This window comes from Anguilla anguilla, chromosome 2, assembly GCF_013347855.1.
Source record: "Anguilla anguilla isolate fAngAng1 chromosome 2, fAngAng1.pri, whole genome shotgun sequence".
Taxonomy (NCBI): domain Eukaryota; kingdom Metazoa; phylum Chordata; class Actinopteri; order Anguilliformes; family Anguillidae; genus Anguilla; species Anguilla anguilla.
Genome location: NC_049202.1, coordinates 68431563 through 68458422, shown reverse-complemented (window position 1 = coordinate 68458422; position 26860 = coordinate 68431563). Strand labels below are relative to the sequence as shown.

The 26860-nt window shown below is 47.8% G+C and overlaps 1 protein-coding gene across 4 annotated transcripts in view; it reads left to right on the top strand.

Annotated features, from left to right (window-relative positions):
- Positions 1-26336, top strand: part of LOC118221717 (phosphoinositide 3-kinase regulatory subunit 6) — a 29416-nt gene extending 3080 nt beyond the window's left edge. The window contains exons 2-21 of one of the 4 annotated variants that reach the window (XM_035407024.1): positions 10580-10754; positions 11759-11842; positions 13285-13386; positions 14152-14243; positions 14547-14615; positions 14931-15063; positions 15318-15387; positions 15615-15798; positions 16912-17056; positions 17788-17877; positions 18809-19268; positions 19588-19687; positions 19837-19959; positions 22319-22432; positions 23838-23940; positions 24072-24142; positions 24292-24382; positions 24773-24825; positions 24997-25103; positions 25278-26336. In XM_035407024.1, the coding sequence (XP_035262915.1) occupies positions 11794-11842; positions 13285-13386; positions 14152-14243; positions 14547-14615; positions 14931-15063; positions 15318-15387; positions 15615-15798; positions 16912-17056; positions 17788-17877; positions 18809-19268; positions 19588-19687; positions 19837-19959; positions 22319-22432; positions 23838-23940; positions 24072-24142; positions 24292-24382; positions 24773-24825; positions 24997-25103; positions 25278-25428 (2307 nt within the window). In that variant the 5' untranslated portion in view covers positions 10580-10754; positions 11759-11793 and the 3' untranslated portion in view covers positions 25429-26336. Of the gene's footprint in view, positions 1-10579; positions 10755-11748; positions 11843-13284; positions 13387-14151; positions 14244-14546; positions 14616-14930; positions 15064-15317; positions 15388-15614; positions 15799-16911; positions 17057-17787; positions 17878-18808; positions 19269-19587; positions 19688-19836; positions 19960-22315; positions 22433-23837; positions 23941-24071; positions 24143-24291; positions 24383-24772; positions 24826-24996; positions 25104-25277 lie in introns of all 4 variants that reach the window. The other 3 variants (XM_035407020.1, XM_035407023.1, XM_035407022.1) reach the window with 3 other exon arrangements.
- Positions 26337-26860: the final 524 nt, after the last annotated feature.

Here is a 26860-nt window from a genome sequence, read left to right as displayed (position 1 = left end):
CTACGTGAAACGTTTTACTGTGATCTAGTCTATGCGTGAACCGGAGTGTCCAGCAAATTAGCTGAATTAGCCAGGGCAAATGGTGGAAGCAAAAGCCTGCATGCGTACTGGCTCGCCAGGGCTGGAATTGTCCACCCCTTGCTTTAAGCTTTGTGTGTGAAAATGGTAAATGGACTGTATTTATATAGCATTTTATCCAAAGCGCTTTACAATTGATGCCTCTCATTCGCCAGAGCAGTTAGGGGTTAGGTGTCTTGCTCAAGGACACTTCAACACGCCCAGGGTGGGGTTTGAACCGGCAACCCTCTGACTGCCGGACAATCGGTCTTACCTCCTGAGCTATGTCGCCCCATGTGTGTGCATGTGCAAGTGTGTGCATGCGCGTATGTGTGTGCGTGTGTGTGTGTCTGCACGTGTATGCATGTGTGTATGAACGTGTGTGTGTGTGTGTGTGTGTGCGCACAGAGTATCAGTGTGCTGTTCATGCAATGTTGCTGTAAGCATGGTCAGATTGATCACCCTCTCGGCTGAGGCTAGGTTTTGGCGAGTGCTGTGTGTGAGGTACAGGGTGAGGCTGGGTTTTGGCGAGCGCTGTGTGAGGTACAGGGTGAGGCTAGGGTTTGGCGAGCACATTTCCTAATACACTATCCCTTTGCAGACAACTAACGGGATAAAAGTTAGTTGTCTATCCCTTTTCCTAGCTAATTCCTACCTACTTAACTGGTCAAATGCTATGTATTCTTAAGAGACAGACTTTTTGGGCAGTCAGTCTACATTACATTACCTTACATTTATTTGGCAGACGCTTTTATCCAAAGCGACGTACAAAAAGTGCATTTCATGGTCATGGACAACTACAAAACACAGGTTCAATAAGATACAATACTTATTTAGTACAGCTATTTCTAGCCAGGAACACAGTGTAGTTCACACAGTGAACACTATTCTGACCTAACTTCTGCAAAGCCAACTGGGCAGAAGAACAAGCCACAGTATTAGGACAAATACAAATTACCAGAAAGTGCTGGGATGGGGGAACATGTAATGAGTGTCATGAAAGGGGGGGGGGGTGGATTTAGAGTGAAATATACAGAGTGGTGGTAGTTAGTCCAGGTTTAGTCTGAAGAGATGAGTCTTCAGACCACGGCGGAAGATGGGTAGTGAGGGAGAGGTTCGAAGAGGGTCAGGGAGTTCGTTCCACCACTGGGGAGCTAGGGTGGAGAACTCTGTGATCCCTTTGCTCGGGTGGGCGGGGGTGAGCAGGCGTATAGGATCGGATCATGTCCTGCAAGTAGACAGGGGCTGTCATGTTGGGTGCAGTGTAGGCGAGGATCAGGGCTTTGAACCGGAAAATATGATTTTGGACCTGAATGACAACTTTACGCATCTAGACCACTGAAACCCAACCCACAGTGTAAGGCATTAAATTTAGAATGGACTTTGAGGAAGTGACGTGAGTGTGCAAGTGGTTTGCGTTCATGAGAACGGTGACACTGAAAGCCCCCTCTGTGTCCTGTTAGTGTGGGTGAAGCATGTGGGTAAAGAGGACATCTAAAAAATGACACGGGGAAATCTCTTATTAAACATGGCAGGAAGCCAGCCTGTACTTTCCTCCGGTTAACTTTAGGAGGTGCGTTTCTGCGGCACTGTGTGAACTCTGTGAAATGCTGTGTCTCTGCAGCCCAAGTGGACGAGAGTTTTCAGCTTGGCGTGATTCACGCACAGGGGCACATTCTGTCCCTGCGGTCGAATCCAGCGGATCGCGTTACGTCTCAGCCTGCGCTCATTCTAAAACAGGTTGCCTTAAAGTGCCCGCGCTCCTAGAACGATGGCTTTTTGAAAGGGAAATGCGTTGCGTGTCTTCTCGCTGCGTACTGTGAGTGTCTGATGTACACTGAGGCCTGTAGCGGTTGGTACAGTGCGATCACAGAATTGGTCTGAGCCCTTTTACTGTAGTTACCCTTTCAAAATGAAGTCTGTCATATTCAAACAAGCATTATTTGTTATTTTGAGGCAAATGAGGTAAATGGGGTTTTCAGTTAAAACATAGGCCTACATTGATTTACTTTTTTTCCCACAGATTTATTTTTAACCTGTGAAATACGCAAATTAGTTTGAGAAATCTAGAGAGGAAAGACTGCAGACGGCTTTGTAAAAAGGTCATGAATAAATATGTAGAGGGGGGTTTTAAATGATGCCGTTTCTCAAAATGGGCTTCAGCATTATGTGGATTTCTGCCCTTCGTATGACCTGTGACGTGGAGCCGGCTGGTGAAGTGGTCGTAGGCGGTGGTGTGGTGGTTTGGGCCAGTATGTAATCTGTAATATTTTTAATTGTCAATCGTCATTGTTCCATTACTATAACCCTGGCGTGTGTGGACAGCCCAGGCCTTGCTCAGACAGGTCACACGTGCACAGGGGGACTGAACTGAAGACCACTGTCCCTTCCTGTCTGGTTGTCTGGTTTGTAGCACAGTGGGTAAGGAACTGGGCTTGTAACCGAAAGGTCGCAGGTTCGATTCCCGGGTAGGACACTGCTGTTGTACCCTTGAGCAAGGTACATAACTGAAATTGCTTCAGTATATATCCAGCTGTATAAATGGATACAATGTAAAATGCTATGTAAAAGTTGTGTAAGTCGCTCTGGATGAGAGCGTCTGCTAAATGCCTGTAATGTAATGTAATGTTTGGGGTAACAAAAGATGCAGTTGAAAGCAAATACCCTCAAAATAGGTCTTTACGCTCGAGAACCTTCCTCAGTGTTTTTTTTTTTTTGTTTGTTTGTTTTGCTTTTTCGTTGGGTGTAGTGTCTGTGACAAGGTGTGTAATAAATATCTCCCCGGTGGGTTGTGGATTTTTATTTATTTATTTTTTTGTCTGCTGGACAGCATGTCTGGCCCTTGAGTGCAGAGTAGCACATTTCAAGCAGAGCAAGGAGGTCTGTGGCTCCACAATGCACCTCTCCATAAACAGACCACAGATGTGAGAGATAACTTTTTTTTTTCTTTTTTCTTTTTAATCTTCACTTCAAGTCAGAACTATTTGAACAGAGTAGGTCAGGGGTGGGAGTTGGCTAATGACCTGACATAGAACTCTAGAGCTGAGTACCTGCTGTTGCCTGGAACTAATGAGTATCAGTCATGAAAGCAGTAGAGCTTGCTGGCAGAATTCTAAATATGAAAAACTAAAAACACCTTGCGATCATAGGCTGGCCCCTCGGCCCTGTGCATAAACAAAAAATAATTTATTGTATCGGTTATATTAACTTGAATATTTCTTAAAATTAAAAGTATTCACATTTAATGTCAGAAAAATGTGTTCTCTAGCATCTGTCGGATGTCTAGGTTTTAGATTATCACCTTTGAGAAAGATACAATGTGAGTTGAATTGGAAAACTTGCTCTGCGTGACCACAGAAATGTCGTCTGTTTTTTATCGCTCTATCAGTGCTCTCCCCTCCACAAACATCAAAGGAAACATCTTTGGGGCAATTAAAAGTCAGGCCTTATGTATAAAAACCTGGGGTGTTCTGGATTTGTCACTTTTTTTGTACTTGACGACTCAACACACCAGAACCATCGGGGATCAGAGCCCTGGCGTGGCGTGGCTATAGAACGCAAAAAAAGGTCTTGCTTACTTTCGAAGTTTGAATTCAATTTGTGACGTTTGATTGAAACCACTGATCGAAAATCTCAATCCCTATACTGATGATGGCTGTTGGGGCCCGACAGTTGAAATCTACGTTTTTTTTAGAAGCTGTTCCAGCTTCGAGCGTAAAAACCAACATGGAGCGTGTGGACCTTTCTTAATTTCTTTTACGCTAGTCTGTTGTTGGGTGCTTAACATCAGCCAGTTAGGCCCTAACACCTGTCGCGCTGGACCTTCAGGGGTTGACACCTGCTGTGGCCGTCTGGGGAACCTGAATCTTACGTGTGGGGCCGGCTGTTTCTTGGTGTGTGGTGTGGGGTCTGACGTTTTTTGTCTCACAGCTCGTCTGGCGTTCTTACATTTCCATTCCAGACTTTTTGGAATATTCGTTCTTACATTTTCATTCCAGACTTTTTGGAATATTCGGATGGCGTTTAACACATTTCAGTTAATCCTCACCTTGCTGACAGGTGTTTTAATTTTGATGTATAACCTTCGACTTTAGAGTAGACGTTGAATATATACATATTTTTTGTAACTTAATACATTTTTTTATTTGAATCGGGTTGTGAGTTAGCCTTTACATTTCGATAATGGTTGGTCCAACAGGTTGCTCTGCCTCTCAACAAATTCATCACTGTAATTTATAATTAATATCTTTAATAATAATTAACAAATTAAATCGATAAATATAGATTTTATGTGTTCGGTATTCAGAGTTCCGAACATTAAATGAGGGTGCTAGTCGTTAAAACAGCTGGATTCAGAACATAACACACATTTCACTCAATCCTCACTGTCCTGACACATCTTTATTAGTTTAACATCTTTTTTTAAGTGTAACGTAATGTAAACTTTTAATACAGCATATTTGCAATACGTTTTACATGCTATTTTCGTATATATCCCTTTTTGGCTCGTGACAATCCACCATTTGTTTTGGAGTTTTTCTTACATCACTTACTAAAACAAACACACTGTGTAAGTATCTTAATCATGCATCCGTAATACCTGCCACCTCCGTTTGTCTGTATTTCCTGACATGCTCTATTCGTATTTGTTTGTTTTTTTGGCTGTGGGTGTCTGAGAGGAGCGGGGGGGGGTAGCGCGTCCTCAGCCGACCCCCCGTGGGACTGGACCCGTTTCTCAGCACGGCGGATTCGGTGGCTCTGTCCGGGACCGGTTCGGTTCGGGTCCAGTCCCGCGCAGGCGCCTCTGATGAGATTTCCATACGGGGTCCTAAATCACGTCCGAGTCCCCATTGTTCCCCGCACAGGATGGCGATAGGGGAAGCAATCCCCCCGGCCCGGCCAGGTACAGGGGAGAAGTAGTCGGTGTGCCGTGGACCTAAAGCACTTCCTCAGATTGTTTTGGCAGTTGACGCGGGAAACGTGTTAATTCCCCCCCCATCCCCCCCCCCCCCCCCCATCTCGAACAAGCTCGTTTTTCACACACAGACGTGGCTTCTGATGCCCCCCCCCCCCCCCCCCCCCCCCGTGGAAAATCTGCCATTTTATTGGAGAACCTCTGTCACTAAAGTAGTATAGTATTCGACCAATGTATCAATTTCCAAAGCGTGATGTGAACTTTGTTTCTGTTGCCTTTCACATTATTTTATTTGCATTGTTAATCAGTTTACTGGGCAGATTTTTGCAGTTGTTCCTGTGCTGTCGTATCCTTCTGGTGAACCCTTGTATTAAATAGGGCATCATCTTAAATTTGCTGTGTTCAGTGCTTTGCTGGTAAAAAAAAAAAAAAACTATTTCCTGGAGACCAGCTCAGTAGGTTGTAGCTTTCTGTCGGCCAGCTGTTTTTCTTTCACGAACACGATGACCTTGACCAATAAAATAGTGAACCGCGGCAATATCACAAATACAAGAATTAAATGAAATTAAAATTCTATTTAAGGCAGTATTGGTGAGGGTTAATGTCTTTTTCCTCTACCTTTGCTTGCTGCACCCATGCATACTTACCTTCACAACAAACCTTTTTTTTTTTTTTTTTTTTTAAACTCTTTAAAAAGTGACATCACTCTTCTGCTTCTCAAAAACGATCACGGTAGCGGTAAGACTGGAAACCGCGCTGTGGAACATTAAGAAGGCATTGGCCGTTTCTGGGCAACTCGGTGGGATTTTTTTCTCTCTCATATGCCAGGCTGTTTCTTTTTAAATTCTGAAATTGGGATGAAGGTCAAGAAGCGCTGCCCCCGGTGGCTCGGGGTGGGGGGGGCCTCTTCCGCCTGCGAGCCCTCTGCAGCCGCAGGTTACGCTGTAAGCAGAAAGGGGAATTCCTGTGTCCATCCCGGCCCGGCCCTGCCCGCTGCTGACGCAGGCCAGCGCACCTTCCTGTTTTCAGAGTGGCCAGCAAGCGTGAGAAGGTCCAATCATGCGAGGGAAGAACAGTCCGGTTTTTTTGTTTTGTTTTTTTTTTTTTTTAAAGCTCCGCCTCGCTGTAAACTGAGCAGGGGTGGGGGAAAAATAGAGCCCTGGATTCTTCTGTTTCGGCTGAGCACGGGTGTTACGACACCGGCTCGAAAGGGTCATAGCGTAAAGGAGTCAAACACAAAAAAAAATTAGGGTTGGGGGGGGGGGGGAGAAGCGAGTGCTGCAGAACAGGTTCTTTTATGAGGCACCCAACAGGTGGCCACACCCACATATCGTATGCACACCTGAGACCTGAAACATGGCCGAGTGAGTAACACAAGCCTGTCCAGGAGGTAACAACGAGCCTCTGGGAGCGAATGGGTCTTAAAGGGGTATGGGTATAAGGGGTATGGGTCTTAAAGGGGTATGGGTATAAGGGGTATGGGTCTTAAAGGGGTATGGGTATAAGGGGTATGGGTCTTAAAGGGGTATGGGTATAAGGGGTATGGGTCTTAAAGGGGTATGGGTATAAGGGGTATGGGTATAAATAGGGGAGCAGGAAGCGGTTTTCGTTTACCGTGCCCCACGGTGCTCGTTTCCCCAGGGGCGGGGCAGCGGGGTGCTCTGGCCTCCGCGCTGTGCCGTGTGCTGGGGGCACCTTCCCCCCCCCCCCCCCCCCCCCCCCCCCAAGAATTTCAGTACGTAAAAGTGAAATCACCCAAAGATAGCCATTTTGAGTGTAGGCCTTTTTTTTTTTTTCGCTTTTTGTATATGCCATTCGTATGAGCCAATTTAGCTCATTGTGATAATGAAATGCTGGCAAAAAAAAAGAAAGGAAAATGGTGCACAGTGACACCAGTATTATGTACAAGTGTATCTTTGTAACAGAGCCACATGTGAAGTTTCTGAACTATAGCACACGCACCGGCCAGGTCTGTTCTTCTGACACACAGCGTACGCTTGGACGCTTGGACTGCCGATGGTGTGTGATCGGGACGGCAGAAAGCCAAACACCGAATGTTTGCCTTTGGCCGAGTAAACACGAAAGGTGCGGTTCCCGTTATCCGCACCCGTTGGGGAGCAGTGTGTGGAGGAGGTAGTCCCGCTCAAATTCAGTGCTTGCTGAATCCAGGCCACTGCCCTTCTAGCCTAGATTTCTCCAGCTCATAACTACGAGCACGACTAACTGCCTCTGTCTCTGATTTGTGTGACGCCAAACACTTTGGTGATAATGAACCAGTGGTCAGTTAGCCTACAGTGTCTTGCGGATCGCAGTGTTGCGCAGGCAGGGTTCCAGTGGTGAACCGTGGAATTTAGTCTATACACATACCAACCACATGCTGGGGAGACGCCTCTGAAAGATTTTTAAAACTGGCTCTGCAACATCAGTTTGTGTTGCCAGACTATGTTTGGGATAGAGGTCAGCCATTTTGGCTGCATTTTTTTCATTTCTGGATAATGAACTGCACATTGTGGACACACACGTGGCAGACAGGCAAGCAAGGCGTCTCCATTCAAAATGTCGGCTTTCAAATGAAGGTATTGCAGCGGCTTCTGCAGGAAGGCAACACCGCAAACGTGCAGTGAAACAAGACCAGGTTAAAACCTAGCATACGGCTGGACCTAAGACACGTTAGATCCGGCCAACCAATGGTGTAACTTCATCACTCAGTCAGTCAGTCACAGACATTCGCGTTCGTAGGGCTGGCCCCCGCTGTTGCGGTCCGGCCAAAAAAAGCAGTTGAATTTAAAACGTCATCTGAAATCTCCATATCAGCGAAAGCACAAGGCCGGGGGGGCCACAGGACGGGCTGGCAGGTGCAGCTGCTTCCGGGGCCAAAAGCTCCAGGGGACCCAGCGGCCCCTTTGATTCCCCCCCCCTGCCGGCCGTGTGCTTTTCAGCTCCTGCTCCGTCTTCTCTTCTCTGGCGTTTATTTCTCATTCCCGAAGCTACGGGGGAGTCATGCCGATGAGCTGAAATAGCACCGCTATGACCGCTATGATGTTTCCGCCATGCTGGCAGTCACTAAAAATATACAGACAGTTACGAGGTCTTGACTTGACCATTTATATTTTGTTTGACAAAATTTTATTCAAATAAAATTTTAAAAGAATATTTCAATTATAAATGTATGGTAAATTTGCCAGATGTGTTATATGAAGCGTGTAGTTTTATGTGCGTAGTTTTATATATATATTTTAAAAAGGGGAATGCAGTTCAGGATGGTGGAAAAGTAACATTAATCGGCACAAGTGCATAAAGATCAGCAGGAACACACACACAGGTGCATAAAGATCAGCAGGTGCACACACACACAGGTGCATAAAGATCAGCAGGTGCACACACACAGGTGCATAAAGATCAGCAGGTGCATAAAGATCAGCAGGTGCACACACACACAGGTGCATGAAGATCAGCAGGTGCACACACACACAGGTGCATAAAGATAAGCAGGTGCACACACACACACACACACACACAGGTGCATTAAGATCAGCAGGTGCACACACACACACACACACAGGTGCATAAAGATCAGCAGGTGCACACACACAGGTGCATAAAGATCAGCAGCTGCACACACAGGTGCATAAAGATCAGCAGGAGCATGCACACACACACACACACACACACACACACAGGTGCATAAAGCTCAGCAGGTGCACACACACACACAGGTGCATAAAGATCAGCAGGTACACACACACACACAGGTGCATAAAGATTAGTGGAGATTTCCCTGACACCATCCGCAATTTAAAAGTGCACTACTACTCATGCACTACTCATAGCGTGTCGCTGAACATTTAAATGACCATAATTAAAAGTGGCCTGTCTAGGGCTGCCGGGTGGCTCACTCTGTAAAACCGCCGCTCGGGTGAGCACAGGAGTGACCTGCATGGCCTCTGATGAAAGGCCCGTGCCGACGGTGGCCGGTGGCCCTGCAGGGCTGGCAAATGACCGGCTTCACATCGCCCAAGGGGCTTATGGGAGGGATTCGGTCTGCAGCGATAGCGGTGTTCGTTGCCCGAGCCGCTCTTGCTCTCAGCACGCGTATGATTGGGTCTCCTCCAGCCCCTGCTCTGCACGTACGCAGCTTGTGGCTGCAGCATAAATTTTTTTTTTTTTTTTAAACCGCTGCCTGACATCATGTGTGTCACAGAGGAGAACTGCGAGCTGTCTTCACTCTCCCAAGCTGGCAGCAAGGGGCGTTTAAGGGCATGCTTGCACATAGTTTGTGAGTTGCACATGCCAAATTCGGGTGGGATTGTAGGTGGCAAATTTATTTATTTTTTTAAAAGTAAGTATTTCTTTTTTTTTTGAATGCCCTTATCTACTTTGACTCGTAAGGAAAAAAATCACTGATCAGATAACATAATGTAGGGTACGTCAACCAAGACTCAGATTGGTCTAGAGATTTTCTAGAGATGCGTTCATCAGATTAACTGATTCATTTCAGTTGGGTGGGGGTAGCTATGCTACTGCAGAAGGTTATTATCTAGTGATTCTAGTTTTTCCGTGTGAGGGCGATCAGTATAGAACTGAACAGCAAATGAATGGTGGCCTCGGGGAGGAGTGAATGAAGTGAAAAACCTAGCCCTAAGAACCCTAGATAACCAAATCCATTATGAGAAATCTTCTGGCACAGGTATGAGATTTCCACAGGCTTTTATCAGCAAATGAAGGCCTAGAGTCAAGACTGCTGTACTACTTACTGTATATTCCAGAACTGAACCTATGATTACAGTGGTGGTCATCGGTGAGTGATGGAAATCATTTGGAAACCATTTTCAAGATAATTTGTTTGCGTACAATTTGCAGTTGATTGCTGATTCATGCAGCACTTATTCGACTCTCCATCTTGGAAGTGCTTATTGACAGAGGACATTACATTACATTACATTACAGGCATTTAGCAGACGCTCTTATCCAGAGCGACTTACACAACTTTTACATAGCATTTTACATTGTACCCAGTTATACAGCTGGATATGTACTGGAGCAATGCAGGTTAAGTACCTTGCTCAAGGGTACAACGGCAGTGTCCTTACCTACTGTGCTACACTCCGACATGGTTCGTGCAGGTGTTTGTTCACTCTTCCCCCACAAGTTCACCTTCAGGCCTACGCAGGCCAGGTCTAACACAAAAGCAAAAAAAAAAAAAAAACCCATCCAGTGGCCTAAATATATCTTTACACGCATTCGTACGCCTACTCATTTAGAGCACAGGAAGTGTGCTCAGCGAGCCAATCTAAAATCAAATGCGTGGCTGTTGAGGCTGCAGGAAGCCCGCGGTCATCAGTGCAGTGGCCCGGGGAAACGCGCTGTCGGGGCCCCAAGCGTTGCTAGGGATCGGCCGCACGCAAAAAAAAAAAACAGCCTCTCACAATGAGCCTGCACTCTCAGGCTGGGACAGGCGGCAGGAGGAAAGGGAAAAGAAATGATTAAACATGGCCGCGTGAAACAATCCCCCCGCCCCCCTCTCCCCCCCCCCCCCGCTGTCCGCTCCCCCCTCCTCCTCAGCCCCCTCCCCTCTCCCCTCCCACCACCTTTCACACCAACCTTCAGAAGAGCTTAGCTGCCCGCCCGGCACGTCATCATCGCCAGTGAGTGCGAAGAGGAAGTGCCTTCAGCGAGCTGCTTTCCTTTTCTAACTCTTAATCTCCTCGGACTGGCGCGGTGGAACTCAGGGTCCGGGCAGCCACCGGAGATTAGGTGGACGATGGGATTCGGTTGGGTAAAGGTAGGGCACAGGCTTATTTTTTATTTTTCTTGGGGGGAGACGGGGGGGGCTGACTCATGAGCTTCCTGTTTCAGTCAAGGGGGCACCGATGGACCCGCTAGCTGAACATTCCACAGCACCGTAGGTTCCGTAGCACAAGCAGCGCTGGTCTTACGCGTTCAGTGCCAACAGAGAAATGTGCATTTTTTTTTTGTTCAAAAAGGAAAAATCCATCTCTTCTTTTGGAACAGATGTGCTTTTTAGCTCACTGGCTGTCATACAACAGGTGTCTGTCTGCGCTGCAGTTGTGTTTCCTGTATTGCCGTTGCCTTGTGTTTGTTGTAGCGTCTCTGCATTCCAAATGTCTGTAACGTTTGCCCTGGGTCAAGAGAGGTCTGTGGAGCTTGTGGAGTTTGAGAGCTGTAATGGGTTGTGTATATTCTTTTTCTTGGAGAATTAGTAGACCATATTTAGTGATACTTAGGTCCGTGGTAAAACTGCTAAAATACACAGCCTGGAATATGTGTAATTTAACTGTAATACACAAAACATATCAGGCACTGTGCAGCAGTCTGATGCACCTGGGACGTGTGGATCAACTGGCATCCTTGTCAGTTGGTTTTTCTGACTGCTGAAAGCCGTGTTTCGGCTTGGCGAGGGTGAGAATCTGCCAAGACGGAGATGCATTCCACTGCGCTTTCTGTTTCGCATTTCTATAATTATACATTTAGCGGTGCATGACGTTCAGTTCTTATTAGCGTCCTGCGTGTCAGCAGGTTTCGAAGGCCCTTGTTCCCTTCTGGTCGTCGCCGGCTGGGTGGCACGGTGGCAGCGGAGCTGACGTTAAGCCGTCCGTGCGTACCCACTCCATCTGGAGCTGGCTGGCATAGGCTGGCATGGCCTGGCATGGGCTGTGAGAAGTTGTGCAAATGCTTGTGATTTTTTTTTTTAACAGCGGACTGTTTGTGACACACACACACACACACACACACGCTCACATCTGCTTCTCTTCCACATGTGCGAAGTCCTGGCGCCGTCATGTGTGTGAAGCCTGAGCACTATGGCCTCCTGGGATTTGTCTAGGAAGAAGGAAAGCATGGAGGCTGCAGGTATTTACCCTCTCCACCCCCCACCCCCACCCCCACCCCCCGCAGTGAATATTCCAGTAAATATTATTAAATGGACAGTGCAGTGCGGTAGAACCTCAGAGCTGTGAACTGACCAGTCGGCTTTGCAGGCCATGAAATCAGCAGTGTGTGCAATTACACCTCATCCAGCTCCTTATTATCACTCACTCAAAAGAGCCAGCATTGGCGACTGAAACAGATCCCACGCATTCCACCAGGGAAAATGACTGTTTGATTTTAAAGTAAAAAAAAAAAAAAAAAAATTATACTTAGGGCCTGAAAACAATCACTTTTCAAAAGATGGCGGGTCGAAGCAGACTAAACAAATGTTTGAACACAAGCGTTTCCAACCGCTTGTCCTGGATTGCCCCTGCGTTTGGCTGGTTTTCCTTTGAAAAATCTATTAATCAAGACGTAAACGAAAACGTGCTTTAAAAGTCCCATAATTCTGTGCTTGAACAGCTTTTTTCCCACAGCGCAGGATTGCGACCAGCTGGTCTTTATCTGAACTCTTCATTTTCAACAGGTGGTCAAGGTCGACCGCACTTTATCGCTTTAGCGCTTGGCTAATTTCGGCCGTGGGTCCGTCAATTAAGCAAGAGCACAAGGCCCCGTTTGCACAGAAATAGAAAGCCTTGCTGTAGGTGTCTGAGAAGAACCGATATGACTGATTAAATGAATGCGGAATGTTCCTCATTCGTCGGATGACTGGCCGTTTCTGGCACATCTACATCATCCCTCGCGAAAAAGTGTCCGTTTAAAAATGATCAGTGGCTCTTTCAAACTTCAGGAATTGTAATTAAAGTCGAAAAACAAAGGCCAGCGCACACAGGGGGTCCTCCTGGAGGAGGAGGGTGGGGATGCCCTGTTGTAATAAGATCCTGATTTTCCCCAGGCTTTACGATTGGTCGTGTTAAAAACTGTTGAATCGCTTTCGCCAGCGGCAGAGGTCTGATTTCAAAACGAGGCTACAGTAATCTAAGTAATAATCCCGATGGGTGAACGAACAACCCATTCTTAATATTGGTGTATTTGGACATCGCCTTAATGTTTACAAAAATTCAAAAGTTCATCATTCCAAACGAGGCCTTAGTCATCTCTGAGGTTCTACTGCAGCTTTAATACCACCCACCCCCCCCGCGACCCTGCTCATGATCCTCTCTGTGTGGAGTTTGCATGTTCTCCCCCGTGTTCGCGTGGGTTTACTCCGGGTGCTCCGGTTTCCTCCCACACTCAAAGGCATGCATGTTAGTTGCGCTCCTGCAGGTGCCCTTCACCAAGGCACTGGCCTCAGAACTGGAGTTGGTCCCCGGGCGCTGCACTGTGGCTGCCCACTGCTCCTAAGTAACTAGGATGGGTCAAAATGCAGAGGACAAATTACCCCACGGGGTTCAATAAAAGTATATCTTTATCTTTATCTTCAGGGCGCTACTCTTCTGCCTCCGTGGAGTCCGACATTTACCGCAGCCTCCAGGCGGTGCTCCGTGAGCTGGACTGCCAGCATCCCGCCTCCGTGTCCAACAAAGGTAACCTGTCCCACGGGCGTGCTGTGCCTGTCCGTCCCAGAGTCAGTCAGGAAAACCATGCATGTGTGTCACACGGCCCTAAAGTCAGTCAGGAAAACCATGCATGTGTGTCACACGGCCCTAAAGTCAGTCAGGAAAACCATGCATGTGTGTCACACGGCCCTAAAGTCAGTCAGGAAAACCATGCATGTGTGTCACACGGCCCTAAAGTCAGTCAGGAAAACCATGCATGTGTGTGTCACACGGCCCTAAAGTCAGTCAGGAAAACCACGCATGTGTGTGTCATACCTGTACAGTCGTAAAGTCAGTCAGAATACTTTGCAGGTGTGTGTCATACCTGTACAGTCGTAAAGTCAGTCAGAATACTTTGCAGGTGTGTGTCATACAGTCGTAAAGTCACACAGGACAACCCGAGCAGTTGTTACATTAAATGTAATGTAATGTTACAAAGTCAGGATGACCCATATATGCATGTCACACAGTCATGAAACCAGAGGATCAAGCCGTATGATTTTTAATACTTGTATATACTGTATATACGGATTCACAGAGAAATATTCCTTCAGTAGCTTTTTTTAAAATTACAGGGTGCAAACGTTCTGTGTCCGACAAGTGATTCTCAAACAGTGCTAATAATGTTAGCATACTGTTAGCATAGCGCTAGTTTAAGATCGATAGGGCCGACGTGCTGTGTGTTCTCGCTCAGCTTGTACGTTGTCTGGACGGCTGATTGGTCGCTGGTTAAAGAGTGTGTCTTTCACACAGGGATGCTGAGGTGGACTCTGCACAAGAAGGTCCAGAATAACCCTTCAAACTGCGCCTCTTTGGTGAAGGTAGCGGTGAAGGAGCTGGAGAGAGTACGTCCACGCTGTCATGAATTTGGCTTTTAAAAACTGCATGCATTTTTACGTTATGAGATTGGAATGTCATAACATAACATAAGTGTTTTATTACTAAAAAAAAAAAAGCTGTTCATGTTTCACAAACCTTCTAGTTTACACACTACTGTTATTATATATACTAAATAGAATACTTGTTCTTATTTGTATATAAATGAAATACGGCATGTTACATTATGATATCTAGCTGATTATTTTGGCCTGGCTTGCCATATACAGTGAGTGTGATCAGTGTGTATTTTTTTCCCCTTGTCTTCCCAGGCAGAGAGGGTGGACTGTAAAATCCTCATAATTCCCCTGTTGCATACGCTCATGTATGCTGTCATACAGGTGAGATCTGTTTTTCTACAGAGACAAAACAATCTTCTTTATTTAGACAGGTCCGCATTTCCTACATCCCTCCGTATCTGTGTGTGTGTGTTTTTTTAAATTTATTTTTTTTTTTTGGAAGGGGGGCGTAAACAGCTGGATGGATGCTGTTCTTCCTCATGTTTGATTTTTCCGGCCACACTTCCTGTTTGTCTCGTCCCCGCCGTATTCCCTGTCACTGTTACATTATCTTTGACGCCTGCCTGGCTCAGCGGCAGGCGTGCTGTTGCCGGGGGCGACAGAGCGCATGACTGTGGACGTGCTGTGTTTCTGCAGGCGGCCTACATCCTAGACGACCTGTACAAGAGGGTGTACGACTTCTGCAAGCGGCTGCTGACCCTGCCCCAGCCGTACTGCACCGTGGGCCTCGGCTACGCCCGGAGCGTGAAGAAGGAACGCGCCGCGCCAGGTGCCGTACCCAGCATTCCCTACCGGGTTTAGCCAATCGCGTCACTTCGCTCAATACTGCAGCAGCAGTATTACCATTCCACCGTCATTGCACAGCGAGGGACAGCTGCCCAGCTCAGTGTACCTTATGAAAGGGACCTGCTTGAGGAGTGATTCTAAGACAAGAAGTTCATTCTGTTGTTTCCTGTTTGCGCTGTCCGGGTAGCTGTTGCTATAGTATGGTATATGCCTGTTTTTTTTTTTTGTTGTTGTTAGGTGCTTTGTACCAGAGGATGCTCCTGGCCGAGCAGAGACTGAAGAGCGAATACTGTCCCCTCCAAGAGAAGTAAGAGCACAGTCATTTATGTACGATACGTGCGCCCGTGCATCTGTACACCGTTTGAGAAATGCGGCCTGCGCTTCCTGCGTCCTGTGCCGTATGTGACGCGGTGGTGAATGCGGTGAACGCGTGCGTGCGCCTGCGTGTCTCGGCATGCGACTGGGCTGGCGTTCCGTGGGCGGAAACTGGCGGGCCGCTGCAGACTGACTGATCTCCCCCCCCCCCCCCCGCAGGCTGTTTGTGTTCGCGGACCCCGCCGTCCTCTCCGGCCCGCTGGGGGCCGCCGTCAGAGAGGACGTGGAGCTGGGGGGCTCGTACCGCGGCCCCCTGGCGCACATGCGCAGCGCGGTGCAGCACACCCTGCAGGCGGCCCTGGGGGAGGACTGCCACGGACCCGCGCTCGCCCAGGCACTGCAGGTCAGAGCGACGGGGAGATGAGTCTGCCTAGTGTGCGTGCGTGCGTGTGTGTGTGTGCGTGTGCGTGTGCGTGTGCGTGTGAGTGTGAGTGTGTGTGTGTGTGTGAGAGCGTGCGTGTGTGTGTGCGTGTGTGTGTGTGCGTGTGTTTGTGTGTGTGCGTGTGTGTGTGTGTGCGTGTGTGTGTGTGTGCGTGTGCGTGCGTGTGTGTGTGTGCGTGCATGTGTGCGCGCGTGCATGTGTGCGCGCGTGTGTGCGTGCATTTGTGTGTGTGTGTGAATGCATTTGTGTGTGTGCGTGTGTTTGTCTGTGCATTTGTGTGTGTGTGTCTTGTGCATGTGTGTTTGTGTGTGTGTGAATGCATTTGTGTGTGTGTGCATGCATGTGTGTGTGTGTGTCTGCGTGTGTCTGTGTGTGTGTCTGCGTGTATCTGTGTGTGACCTCTTGTCTCAGTTCCCTGGGGTGTGTCCAGCTTCTTTCAGTTCTTGCTGGTTGCCCTTGGAGATGTGCTGTTCCAGTGTGTGATGTGAGTCCTGTCATTCTCTCCATGGATGAGAAAAGAGAACTGATTAAACCGTGGGGGATGGGCAAGCCAAGTGATGGTTGTCTGCAACATCTATGCAGTATTTATTAACATCTGCCTGAATTTACAGCAGCTTTGAGCATTTGTAGTCACAAACTTTATTTGGTCAGTTATGATTATGATAATGATTAAAAATAATACGTTAATGAAAACAAGTATTCATTGGAAAAGGTTTTGACAAAAAGTGGTGTTTTAATGACATCCTGGCTTTCTTTCCTCTGTTGTGAATGCAGTTCACTGCCATCGAGTCCTACGCATTTCAGTCAAATCTGGGTTTAGAATGGCAAATCCGAGAATTTCACACATCCTTTTCAATAATGCAACAAAAAATAAAACAGCGCACAGGATCATCACTGGTTGAAGCATTTTTTTTAAAAGTTTATTCTGCTCGTTCAGTGGAGAGGAGTCCCGGACGGTGGCGGTCCGAGCGGACGCCGAGCAGCGCCGAACTCATCGACGGGACTCCGGAGCGCAGATGCGCTCGTCCGGCCTTTCGCCCGCCGCTATTAATAGCGCGTTTTGTCTGGCGGCAGGACGTGGGCCAAGACGTCGAGCCGTACTTCCAGGAAGTGGTGGCGACGGTGGAGCAGTTTGCCGAGGAAGCAGGGGCGGAGTCCGGCCGCTACACGTCCAGGCTGCGGCAGCTCTACGGAGAGATCCTCGCCGCTGCCGGTCAAGGTGGGCCGACTGGGCGTCTCTGACACACACACACACACACACACGCACGCGCACACACACACACACACACACGCATGCACACCCACCCACACGCACAAACACATACACGCACACGCTTGCGCGCACGCACACGCACACACGCACCCACACACACATGCGCACATACACACCACACACATACACACACACGCACACACACACACACGCACGCGCACACACATACACACACACATGCACACCCACACGCACAAACACATACACACGTACGCACACACACACACACACACACACACACACACACACACACACACACACCGTCTAAAGCACTTTGGGCCCAGCACAGCTGGTGAGAAATGTGAATCTGTCAGTGAGCGCACCGGAGGAAGTTCTCGTGTGCCACACATGCAGTATGAAACCTCCACTGGTTAAGGCTGCGAGTGGCTCAGCTGGTAAAGCCACTGACTGCAAGCGCAGGACCGGCCTGTAACAGCCACTGGCTCCAGCCTCAGTGACCTCAGCTTTGTGAACGGTCTACTTCAGCCGGGAGCTTGCAGTGATGACATCAACACTCAGACGTATTTTTGTTGCGGTTGTTGTTGGTGGGTGCCAGAAACCATGAGGCAATGCATGAGTCACTGGCTGCCAGAAATAATAAGGAAAGGAGGTTCGTTTTTTTTTTGGTCATTTTTCAAATTCTTTTGAGCATTCCTGTATTTTTTTTTTTTTTTTAGATCCTCCGTTGTCCCGAGGATCTGTGAGTGACACCCCGCTTCCCAATCCGGAGATCAGCTTCCACCTCTGGAGGGACGAGGAGGAGCTCTGTGAGTGCCTTTTCGTCTGTTCTCGCTCTCAAGTCCCCTCAAGGCCCCCTATTTCCTGTTGAAGTTCGGTCCTCACGCCTTGGGGCTTTCCTGATGTCAGCACAATAAGAAAATATGTGTATAAGGGCACTGCATACAGACTTTAGTATGAAATATGCTATGCAAATAAGGTTTGATTTGATCTGTGTTCTGACAGTGGTGGCAGAAACAATTCCCTGATTGAAATGAAATGAAGATTCCAGATTCGGCATGTTTTTAATACAATATGCAACTGGTCCTCTCAAATTATAATGTCCAAAGTTTTCCACTTTCAGTGCAGCCTTTCCCCTGTCGTCCCCTGTCGTCCATTTAACCCCAGAAAGCAGCAGAAATCAGCACAGCAGAGGCTTAAGAATGAATGGATGAATGAATCATTGCAATTTTCCGAACACTTTCTGAAGTGCTTTACAGTGATGAGTGGAAACTGCTTTACTGGTTTAGTGCTTTACAGCGATGAGTGGAAACTCCCTACACCTATGCCCATGTGTAGCACCCACCTGGGTGATGCACGGCAGCCATTTTGTGTCAGAACGCTCACCACACATTAGCTGAGGTGTAGAGGGAGAGAACTTTTTATTTTTAGCCAATTCAATCAGGGGATGATTAGGTGGCAAGTTGGAGAGAGCCAGATAGGGAATTTAGCCAGGACCCCGGGGAACCCCCTACTCTTTTGCGACAAGTGTCATGGGATCTTTAATGGCCACAGTGAGTCAGGACCTCGGTTTAACGTCTCGTCCGGAGTAAGGGCTGCAGCGGGAACAGGGCCCGGGCCGAAACAGCCCAGCCCCATTTCGGAGCGCGCTCTCTCTCCGCGGCGTCGCGTTTCGGAGTCGCTATTCCTCACGTCGCGTGACGCTGTCGCTCTGTCGCCCCCCCCTCGTCTGTCGCGCAGGGCGGGAGCTGGCCAAATTCGTGCGCCCCTGCTCCAGCGAGCGCTGCTCGCTCTTCCAGGACGACTTCGAGATGGCCGACTTCCCCGCGGACATCTGCCTGGAGATGCCCCGCTACTCCGTCATGTCCACGGACAGCGGGATCGAGAGGGACCTGCCGCCGGGCGAGCTGGCCGGCGGCGGCGCCGGCTCGCTGGAGCCCCCTGCTGGCGGGGCCGAGCAGGAACAGGCGCGGCTGGGCCGCCGGGGCGGCTTCAAGATGAGGCCCTCGGCTTCGGACAGCGCGGCGCTCATGCAGGACGCGCCGGAGGAGTCGGGCGCGGGCGGGACGCTGCAGAGGAAGGCGGGGAACAGCGACAACACCCCGTTCCCGAAACCGCAGCGCCAGTTCACCGCGCGCATCGTGGTCATGGGGGACGACCGGGTTCTGGGGAGGCTGGCCAAGGCCTACTACTCCCTCAGGTAACGGCGGGGGCCTCTTCCACCTTCGCTCTCGCTCTGCCCTGATTCCCTCTCACAGCCGAGCGCTCGTATCCGTGTCCGCTACACCCAGTCTGTTGAAATGGACTGTACTCGATCGAGCGTACAGAGGGGTCGTGTTTGTTTAATTCCATTTGACGGAAATTCCCCGTGGTCCTCCGGGACGGCTTGTTGACAGCTCTTCAGGGCGCTGAGTTTTACAATGGCGATAAAATCTAATTAAATTAAAAGTATTTATGCACGTTTTTTTTTCTAGACCTGCTCTGTTGTACTGATGCCTCGCGTGCGCTTTCTCAAACAGGAAGCGGGAGGCCAGGCGCCTGTTCCTGACGACGAAAGTGAACCTGCAGATGTACTACGTCCCTGTGTCTGACGCGCCCGCCGCGACCTCTCCCGTCAAGGTGAGGCCCCGCCTTTCGTCCTGCGGCAACGCGCGGGTGTCCGGTACGCCAAAACCGGTGATTTACCGGATCGGGTGCAGCGGTGCCGGTGCGGCGAATACCGGGCTGTGTGATAAATGCGCACCGCGCGTATTCCCATTCCCTTTCAGGAACACCTTTCACCAGCGAAGACCAATCCGTGCGCCCTGGCCGCATACCTAGGAAGGGTCGATCCCTGGTACGAGTGCAACATCAACAGCCTCGGGTGCATGATTCCCAAGCTGGCCAAAATGGTAAGTTTTTTTGTGTTTTTTATTTATTTATATATATATATATATATATATATATATATATATATATATATATATATACGCTCACCGGCCACTTCATTAGGTACACCCGTTCAACTGCAAAATGCCCCCGTTAACGCAAATATCTCATCAGCCAATCACGTGGCAGCAACTCAATGCATTTAGGCATGTAGACATGGTCAAGACGATCTGCTGAAGTTCAAACCAAGCATCAGAATGGAGTAGGAAGAGTGATTTAAGTGACTTTGAACGTGGCATGGTTGTTGGTGCCTGGTTTGAGTATTTCAGAAACTGCTGGTCTACTGGGATTTTCACGCACAACCATCTCTAGGGTTTACAGAGAATGGTCCGAAAAAGAGAAAATATCCAGTGAGCGGCAGTTCTCTGGGCAAAAATGCCTTGTTGATGGCAGAGGTCAGAGGAGAATGGCCAGACTGGTTCGAGCTGATAGAAAGGCAACAGTAACTCAAATAACCACTCGTTACAACCAAGGTATGCAGAAGAGCATCTCTGAACGCACACCACGTCAAACCTTGAAGCAGTTGGGCTACAGCAGCAGAAGACCACACCGGGTGCCACTCCTGTCACCTAATGAAGTGGCCAGTGAGTGTATATGTACATACAGTGCCATAAGCATTTGTACTGTGACACAGTTTTAGTTGTTTTGGCACTGTACTCCAGTACAGTATATTTGAAATGAAACCGTGTCTAAAGTGCTTGAGTCTGTCAGCTCTGATTCGAGGGTATTTACATCCATGTTGGGTGATCCGTGTCAGAATTACAGCCTTTTTTTATGTGTTGTAGTCCCTCCTTTTTAAAGGGACATGAATTATTAGACAAATTTACATAAGCTTAAATAAAGTTGTCATATTTAGTACTTGGTTGCAAATCCTTTGCAATTGAGTGACTGCCTAAAGTCTATGGTCCATAGTCATCACCAGATGCTGGTATCCTCCCTGGCGATGCTTTGCCAGGCTTGTACTGCAGCCATCTTCAGCTTCTGTCCAAGAGGATTTTTTTAGCCATCAGACTTCAGGGACCAAAAGACTGACTTAATCAATCAAGAACATTCCACTTTTTGGCCCTAAAAAAATCCCTTTCATGCATGGTGTCCTCTACGGTGGACAGGGCATTCAAGTCTATTTTTACCTTGTCAACAACATTTTTGTTGTTCTCCAAACTGCTTGATGACAGATTCCTTGGACCTTTGCCTAAATTTTGATGCGCTCCATATTGTTACATTTAATTGGTTTTTTTAGTTTCGATACATTGAAGGTCAAAGTGAAAAGTGTCTATTCCTACAGAACATAGCAGGTTAAAAACATATTCTTGTTCGGTAAGACGCAAGGATAGTTAGTTTAAACAAAAAAATACTTTAGTGGACATCATGCATTAGAAGTTATAATCTGCATGTGTGGCCTATGTTTTCATTGAACAAATTTTCAACATACTTTCACATGTCCTTACTTAGAAGTAAAAAAAAAAAAAAATTGCTCCGTTTCGTAATAATTCGTGTATGGAAGGGGATATTCCTGAAGCCCTTTTACAATGAAAGCGGAACCCAGGAAGTTGGGGTTCTGCGATTGCGGCAGCGACGTTACCAGGCACCGACACAGACGCTCACTCACACAGGGCGCTGAGTTTCTCTTTCACGGAATCCAGTGAGGTGGCGTGCGTGCGCTCATGAAACCACAAGCGCCCTGAGCGCAGACAGAAAGTGTGTCTGCACCGAGAGAACGAAAGCGAAATGCCATAGCCACAAAGACAGCGCCCTGCAAGCCTCAGTCGCTTTGTATTGGGGTCTTTTTTTCATGAAAAACATTGCGAAATTTACTATGCGGAAATAAACAAGTAAGAAACACTATGATTTTTACCCATCTGTTAGAATTCGTGAAAGGTGCAGAATCTTAAAGAATAAAAATCCCCCCCCCCCCCCCCCCCCCCTCTTTAGTAGTAGCAGCTACAGCATTGTAGCCTGTGATTGGGGGATAATGGTGTCAAACATCAGCCATTTTACTCTGTGTGGCAGGTGGGGCATTCTCACCCAGACGCTGGCGATTTCAGGGGGCCTTCAGATAAAAAAAAGTTTGGAAACTGCCGTGTTGTAATCTTCATAACTTGCTAGCGAAGGAGGCAGCTTTGGCGAGAGCGGGCGTGGAGAACGGCAGGACCGTAAAGCAGGAGCCCCTCCTCTGGCGAAGCAGCCGTTCAGTTCAGTGCAGCGGTGCCAATACCCCCCCCCCCCCGCATGCCAGGTGCAGTGGCCACACCTGTGCAGGCGTTCGCAGCGACTGTAGCGAACGCAACGGGGTTTCACTCCTCCTTTTAACTGTTGCAGCAGCAGTCCTGCTCCAGCAGCAGGACGTCGGAGTCCAGCTCCTTCCTGACGGACGTCATCTCGTACTACACACGCACCGGGGTGCAGCCGGTCTACTTCACCATCTACTCTGTCAAGGTGAGAGGCTTTCTGTCTGTCCGTCTGTCTGTCCGTCTGTCTCTCCGTCTGTCTGTCCGTCCGTCCGTCCGTCCGTCCGGCAGTCCAGCGCCCTCAGGCTGACCTGGGGAACAGTCGTATCTGTTTCTGATGGGCAGAATTGCCGCTGATGCATATGCAGTCTGTAAGCATGGTAAATGGACTGCATTTATACAGCGCTTTTATCCAAAGCGCTTTACAATTGATGCCTCGCATTCACCAGAGCAATTAGGAGTTAGGTGTCTTGCTCAGGGACATTTCGACATGCTCAAAGCGGGGGATCGAACCGGCAACCCTCCGACTGCCAGACAAGCGCTCTTACCTCCTGAGCTATGTCACCCCCTAAGCATTTGGGCAGTTTTTGTTGTGTTGTCTTCGTACTCCTGCACACTGGATTTGAAATTAATTTACAGTTTATATGAGGTGAAAGTTCAGACTGTCAGCTTTAATTTGCAACGTTTACAACATATTCCCCCTCATTTTGGGGGAACCAACAGTAAAACAACACAAATTGTGTCACTGTCCAAATACTTACGGGCTGCACTGTATGCACACAGATTGCTCTTTAATTGCACTGAAGACAGTCATGACCCCTTTACTGCCACCAGATGACTGCTGACTGTTACTGATAAATTATGTCCACATAGCAGAATTCATTGGCATTTATTGTCATAGAGCTAGGTGCATTTTGATTTTGCCCTTTGTGCTTAATGCCGACATTGACACTGACATTAACGCTGGCAGTAATACATGGCTATGGATTTAAACGAATGCTTATGAATGTTGCAACAAAAAAAATCTCATGAAAGATTATCACTGGCATTACTGTAGGAAGTCAAATTTTGAAAACCATTACTATTGTATGTCAGCTTAAGAATCCCTAAGTACAGAGATGGTATTTGAGATGCAATAGCACCTAAGGTAGCTTAGCACCTAAATAAACTCTGTTCAGTGCACACACTGTAAACATGTAGTAGACTGTTGTTCTACTTAATTTAGAGCCTCAACTGATTCAAAGTTAGTCATTATAACTCAATTTAAAAACAGTCATTTAAAAAAAAAAGTTAAAGACTTTACGGTGCTGAATGACACCATTATCACTGAATGACAGGTTTCCTCAGGCCATTTGAGTAAACTGAACTCTTGGGTTGAGTAGAATGGAGTCAGAATAGCACTCTGTAGCTGTGGTAAAGGTCACAGGTTCAGTTCCCTTGAGAAAGGAATTTAACCTGCATTGCTTCAGTATATGTCCAGATGCCTAGATGGATGTAGCGTAATGTAAGTGCCGTGTAAAAGTTGTGTATGTCGCTCTGGTTGTGTAAGAGGGTCTGCTAAATGCCTGTAATGTAATGTAACTGGTGCCCCTTTGATTTCTGCATGTGCACAGATGTCCTTTTCCAGCTTGACCAAGGAGCCCGTGGAGGACGTGTTTGTGTCCCACCTGGAGGTGGACTTCCCCGAATTTAAGCTTCTCCCTGCTGCGGTGAAAGGTACGGACTTCCCCGCCCGCCCCCCCGAAATGCAGGCAGCGTGAACGCTAAGGCATGCTGGGATATACCATGTGTACATCTGCACTGCCCTCTCCCTGTTAGCCGCCATCAGCGCTTTCTCACTCTTTCAGATGCTTCCGTTCGACACAGGAAGAACGTTGAAGAAATATGTGGAGCAGTTGTTTATATGAACTACAAAAAGGTAAAAAGAAAAAAAAAAAAGATATAGTCATAGATGTTACCCGGAGATATCATTGGTCTTGGCAAAGTTTTGACTGTTTAGAAATATAAATATTCGTGTACTGTAGGTAGAGGCAATTAATGATGCTTAATATTTTCTTTGTTCTTCAGGTCTCTTTAAGCAATAGAGGAGCGGATAAGGGAATTTCACTAAAGACAACTGGAGTACACATCAATGCTGTTCCCTCTAATGAAACAGAAGGTAGTAGCAATAGTGCACAAAACAATAGATAATGATAATAGACAATGGAGCTCATTAATCAGGCTTTCTGCCTTACGGTTCTAAACCACGGATGCATATATACTTGTGTAAAGAGCAAGGACAGCCCAAACCCCATCCCCTTTGCTTTGTGTCTACATTAGTGTCATTTATGAGGAATTATATTTTCTAGTACCCTTCTGTATGCAGTATATTTACTGTAGTCTAGATGTACTCTGAATATTAATATTTGTAAAAGACACCAGTAACATGTAGCACCTTGCTGTCAGGTTATATAAAATCATATAATGCTGCATAATTTGTCCTATATCTATAGGGTTTAATTGATAAACTCCCTCAATGCTAAGTTGTTTCTTTCTCTGATTTCCACAGATTTTGATTGTCTTACTGTAACAGTCAATGGCCCAAAATTCAAACTTGGCATGGTGAGTGTGTGTCTACATATACGTATCACACACTATCTGTACATGTCACACACTCTCTGTACATGTCACACACTCTCTTTAAATGTCACACACTGTCTATACATGTCATTGTAGCCTGTTCTGTATGGGAAAAAGCAATCTAACTGCATGCAAATTTGGTTGCATTGACAGGCACCAAAGATCCGAACCTGCCACATTAAACTCAGGACCCTTGAAAACCGGACCTTCACTGTGTGTCTGGACAAAGACTCCCGCAGGACGTTCAAAGATGTTCAGAGGTGAGAAAAGGGGGGCAGAATTATTTACGAATAAACAGCAGTGATTAAAAATGAGACTAAGGTGTGTGCTATAGTCCAGTTGCTGCTGGTGAATGACATTTCAGTCGGCCGAGCCTATACCAATCTGACAGTTGAGAATGAACAAAATGTGACAAAATGTCCCCCTCCCTGCAGTATTGAAGTGTCCCCGTGCCTGGACCCTGGGTACTGCGTTCAGAAGACGGCGAAGTCCAAGTTCAGTCTCCAGGAGGACACGGGGCTGAGCAAGTACATCAGCAAGGGCCTACCTCTGCCAATCAACACGTTCGCCGGCATCATACACTGACTGGAAGGGGCGGGGCGGAGGATGACTCATCTGGGGAAACTGACACGCGGCTTTGCGGTTGCCATAGATACGCGAAGCGCCCACCTCCCTTAGCTACTGGTGACGCGTCCAGGGGCTCAAGCCTGCTGCACTGACTGTATCAGCTGTGGCTGCCAGTGGACTTTGCTTGTGGCCCACGGGAGAGAGAGCAAGCTGGCAGCTGTAAGCGTTTGGTACCTGATCCATTCCTGACGTCAAGAATCAACTGGCTGCACAAAGTGTCGTGATATTTAAATCTTATGCTGAACGGATACACCAGTTCCCCGTTGACCTGTACTGTTGAAAGCCGTTTTTTTTAAGCTGTCTCGTTGGGCCAGAGCTGGTCTTTATGTGGTGAAGCTGCTGAACACACACACTTGTCGTCGTCCCACCTGCCCCCCCCCCCCCGCCCCCAGAGAGAATGGGTCGACTGCAGTGCTGTTGCCTTAACCCATCATCTCTGTAATGGAAAGTATAGAGGCAGGGGTTTCCATTAAGGAAGCGTCTGGTCTGGCTTCGCTTGGGAGAAAGCCCATAGCCTTCAGGGGTCAGGAGGGGACAGGACACTGAAGCCACCATTTTCCTTAGTTATTTACAGCTTCACAACTAGAAACTGTACCCATTTTAATGTCAAGAATTATTGGTTTGGGGGAGGTCTCATTTGGACTGCAAAATCTGGTGTATACGTAGTTCTATGAGCACTTAATGTGAAGAACTAATAGGTTTAAAGAACTGGAGTGATTTGCCATCATAAACAATGCAATCCTTCCTCCTTCAACTAATGACAATCTGTCCCCTGCCACCGGGTTTTCATTAGTGCTGAGAAATGCAACACCCTATTGAATGAAAAGATGGCCGTCTCATCACTTACAGTATTTAGAATCACGTTTTAAAAAAAAACTAAAAAAAACACCTTGTGAGTTTACCAGTGTTACATTTGTAAGGGCAAAATTTCACTGCATCCAATTATTGAGTCACGACTAAGTCCCTCTAACACTGGGAATAGACAAAAATATCGAAAATGTGATTTCACTACTACAAGTTATGGGTTGGGGAAAAAAAGGAACAAATCCAAAGGCATTTCTCTCGGTTTTGTCAATTCATGGTACGGCAAAGACTTATTTGCTGTTCACAAACCCGACAAGGTGGTAACGGCAATGCTGACAGCGACTCCGCCACCGCGAATCGATGTCCGCCAGGACGCACGCCTCCGATTCGCCGAGACGGGGCTGAGCGTGTCTCTCCTGAGGCTGATCGGGGCTGGCGTGAGTCACTTCCTCCTGCAGGGCCCCCGGGAGTCGGTGCTGAGCTGCGGGTTTATCCGCAGACAGACGTGTTTCTGTCAGTCTGACACGCGGACGCGAGTGTGGTTTATGTTTTTTGTGTGGGGTGAGCTTTTCCTCAGACAAATCAA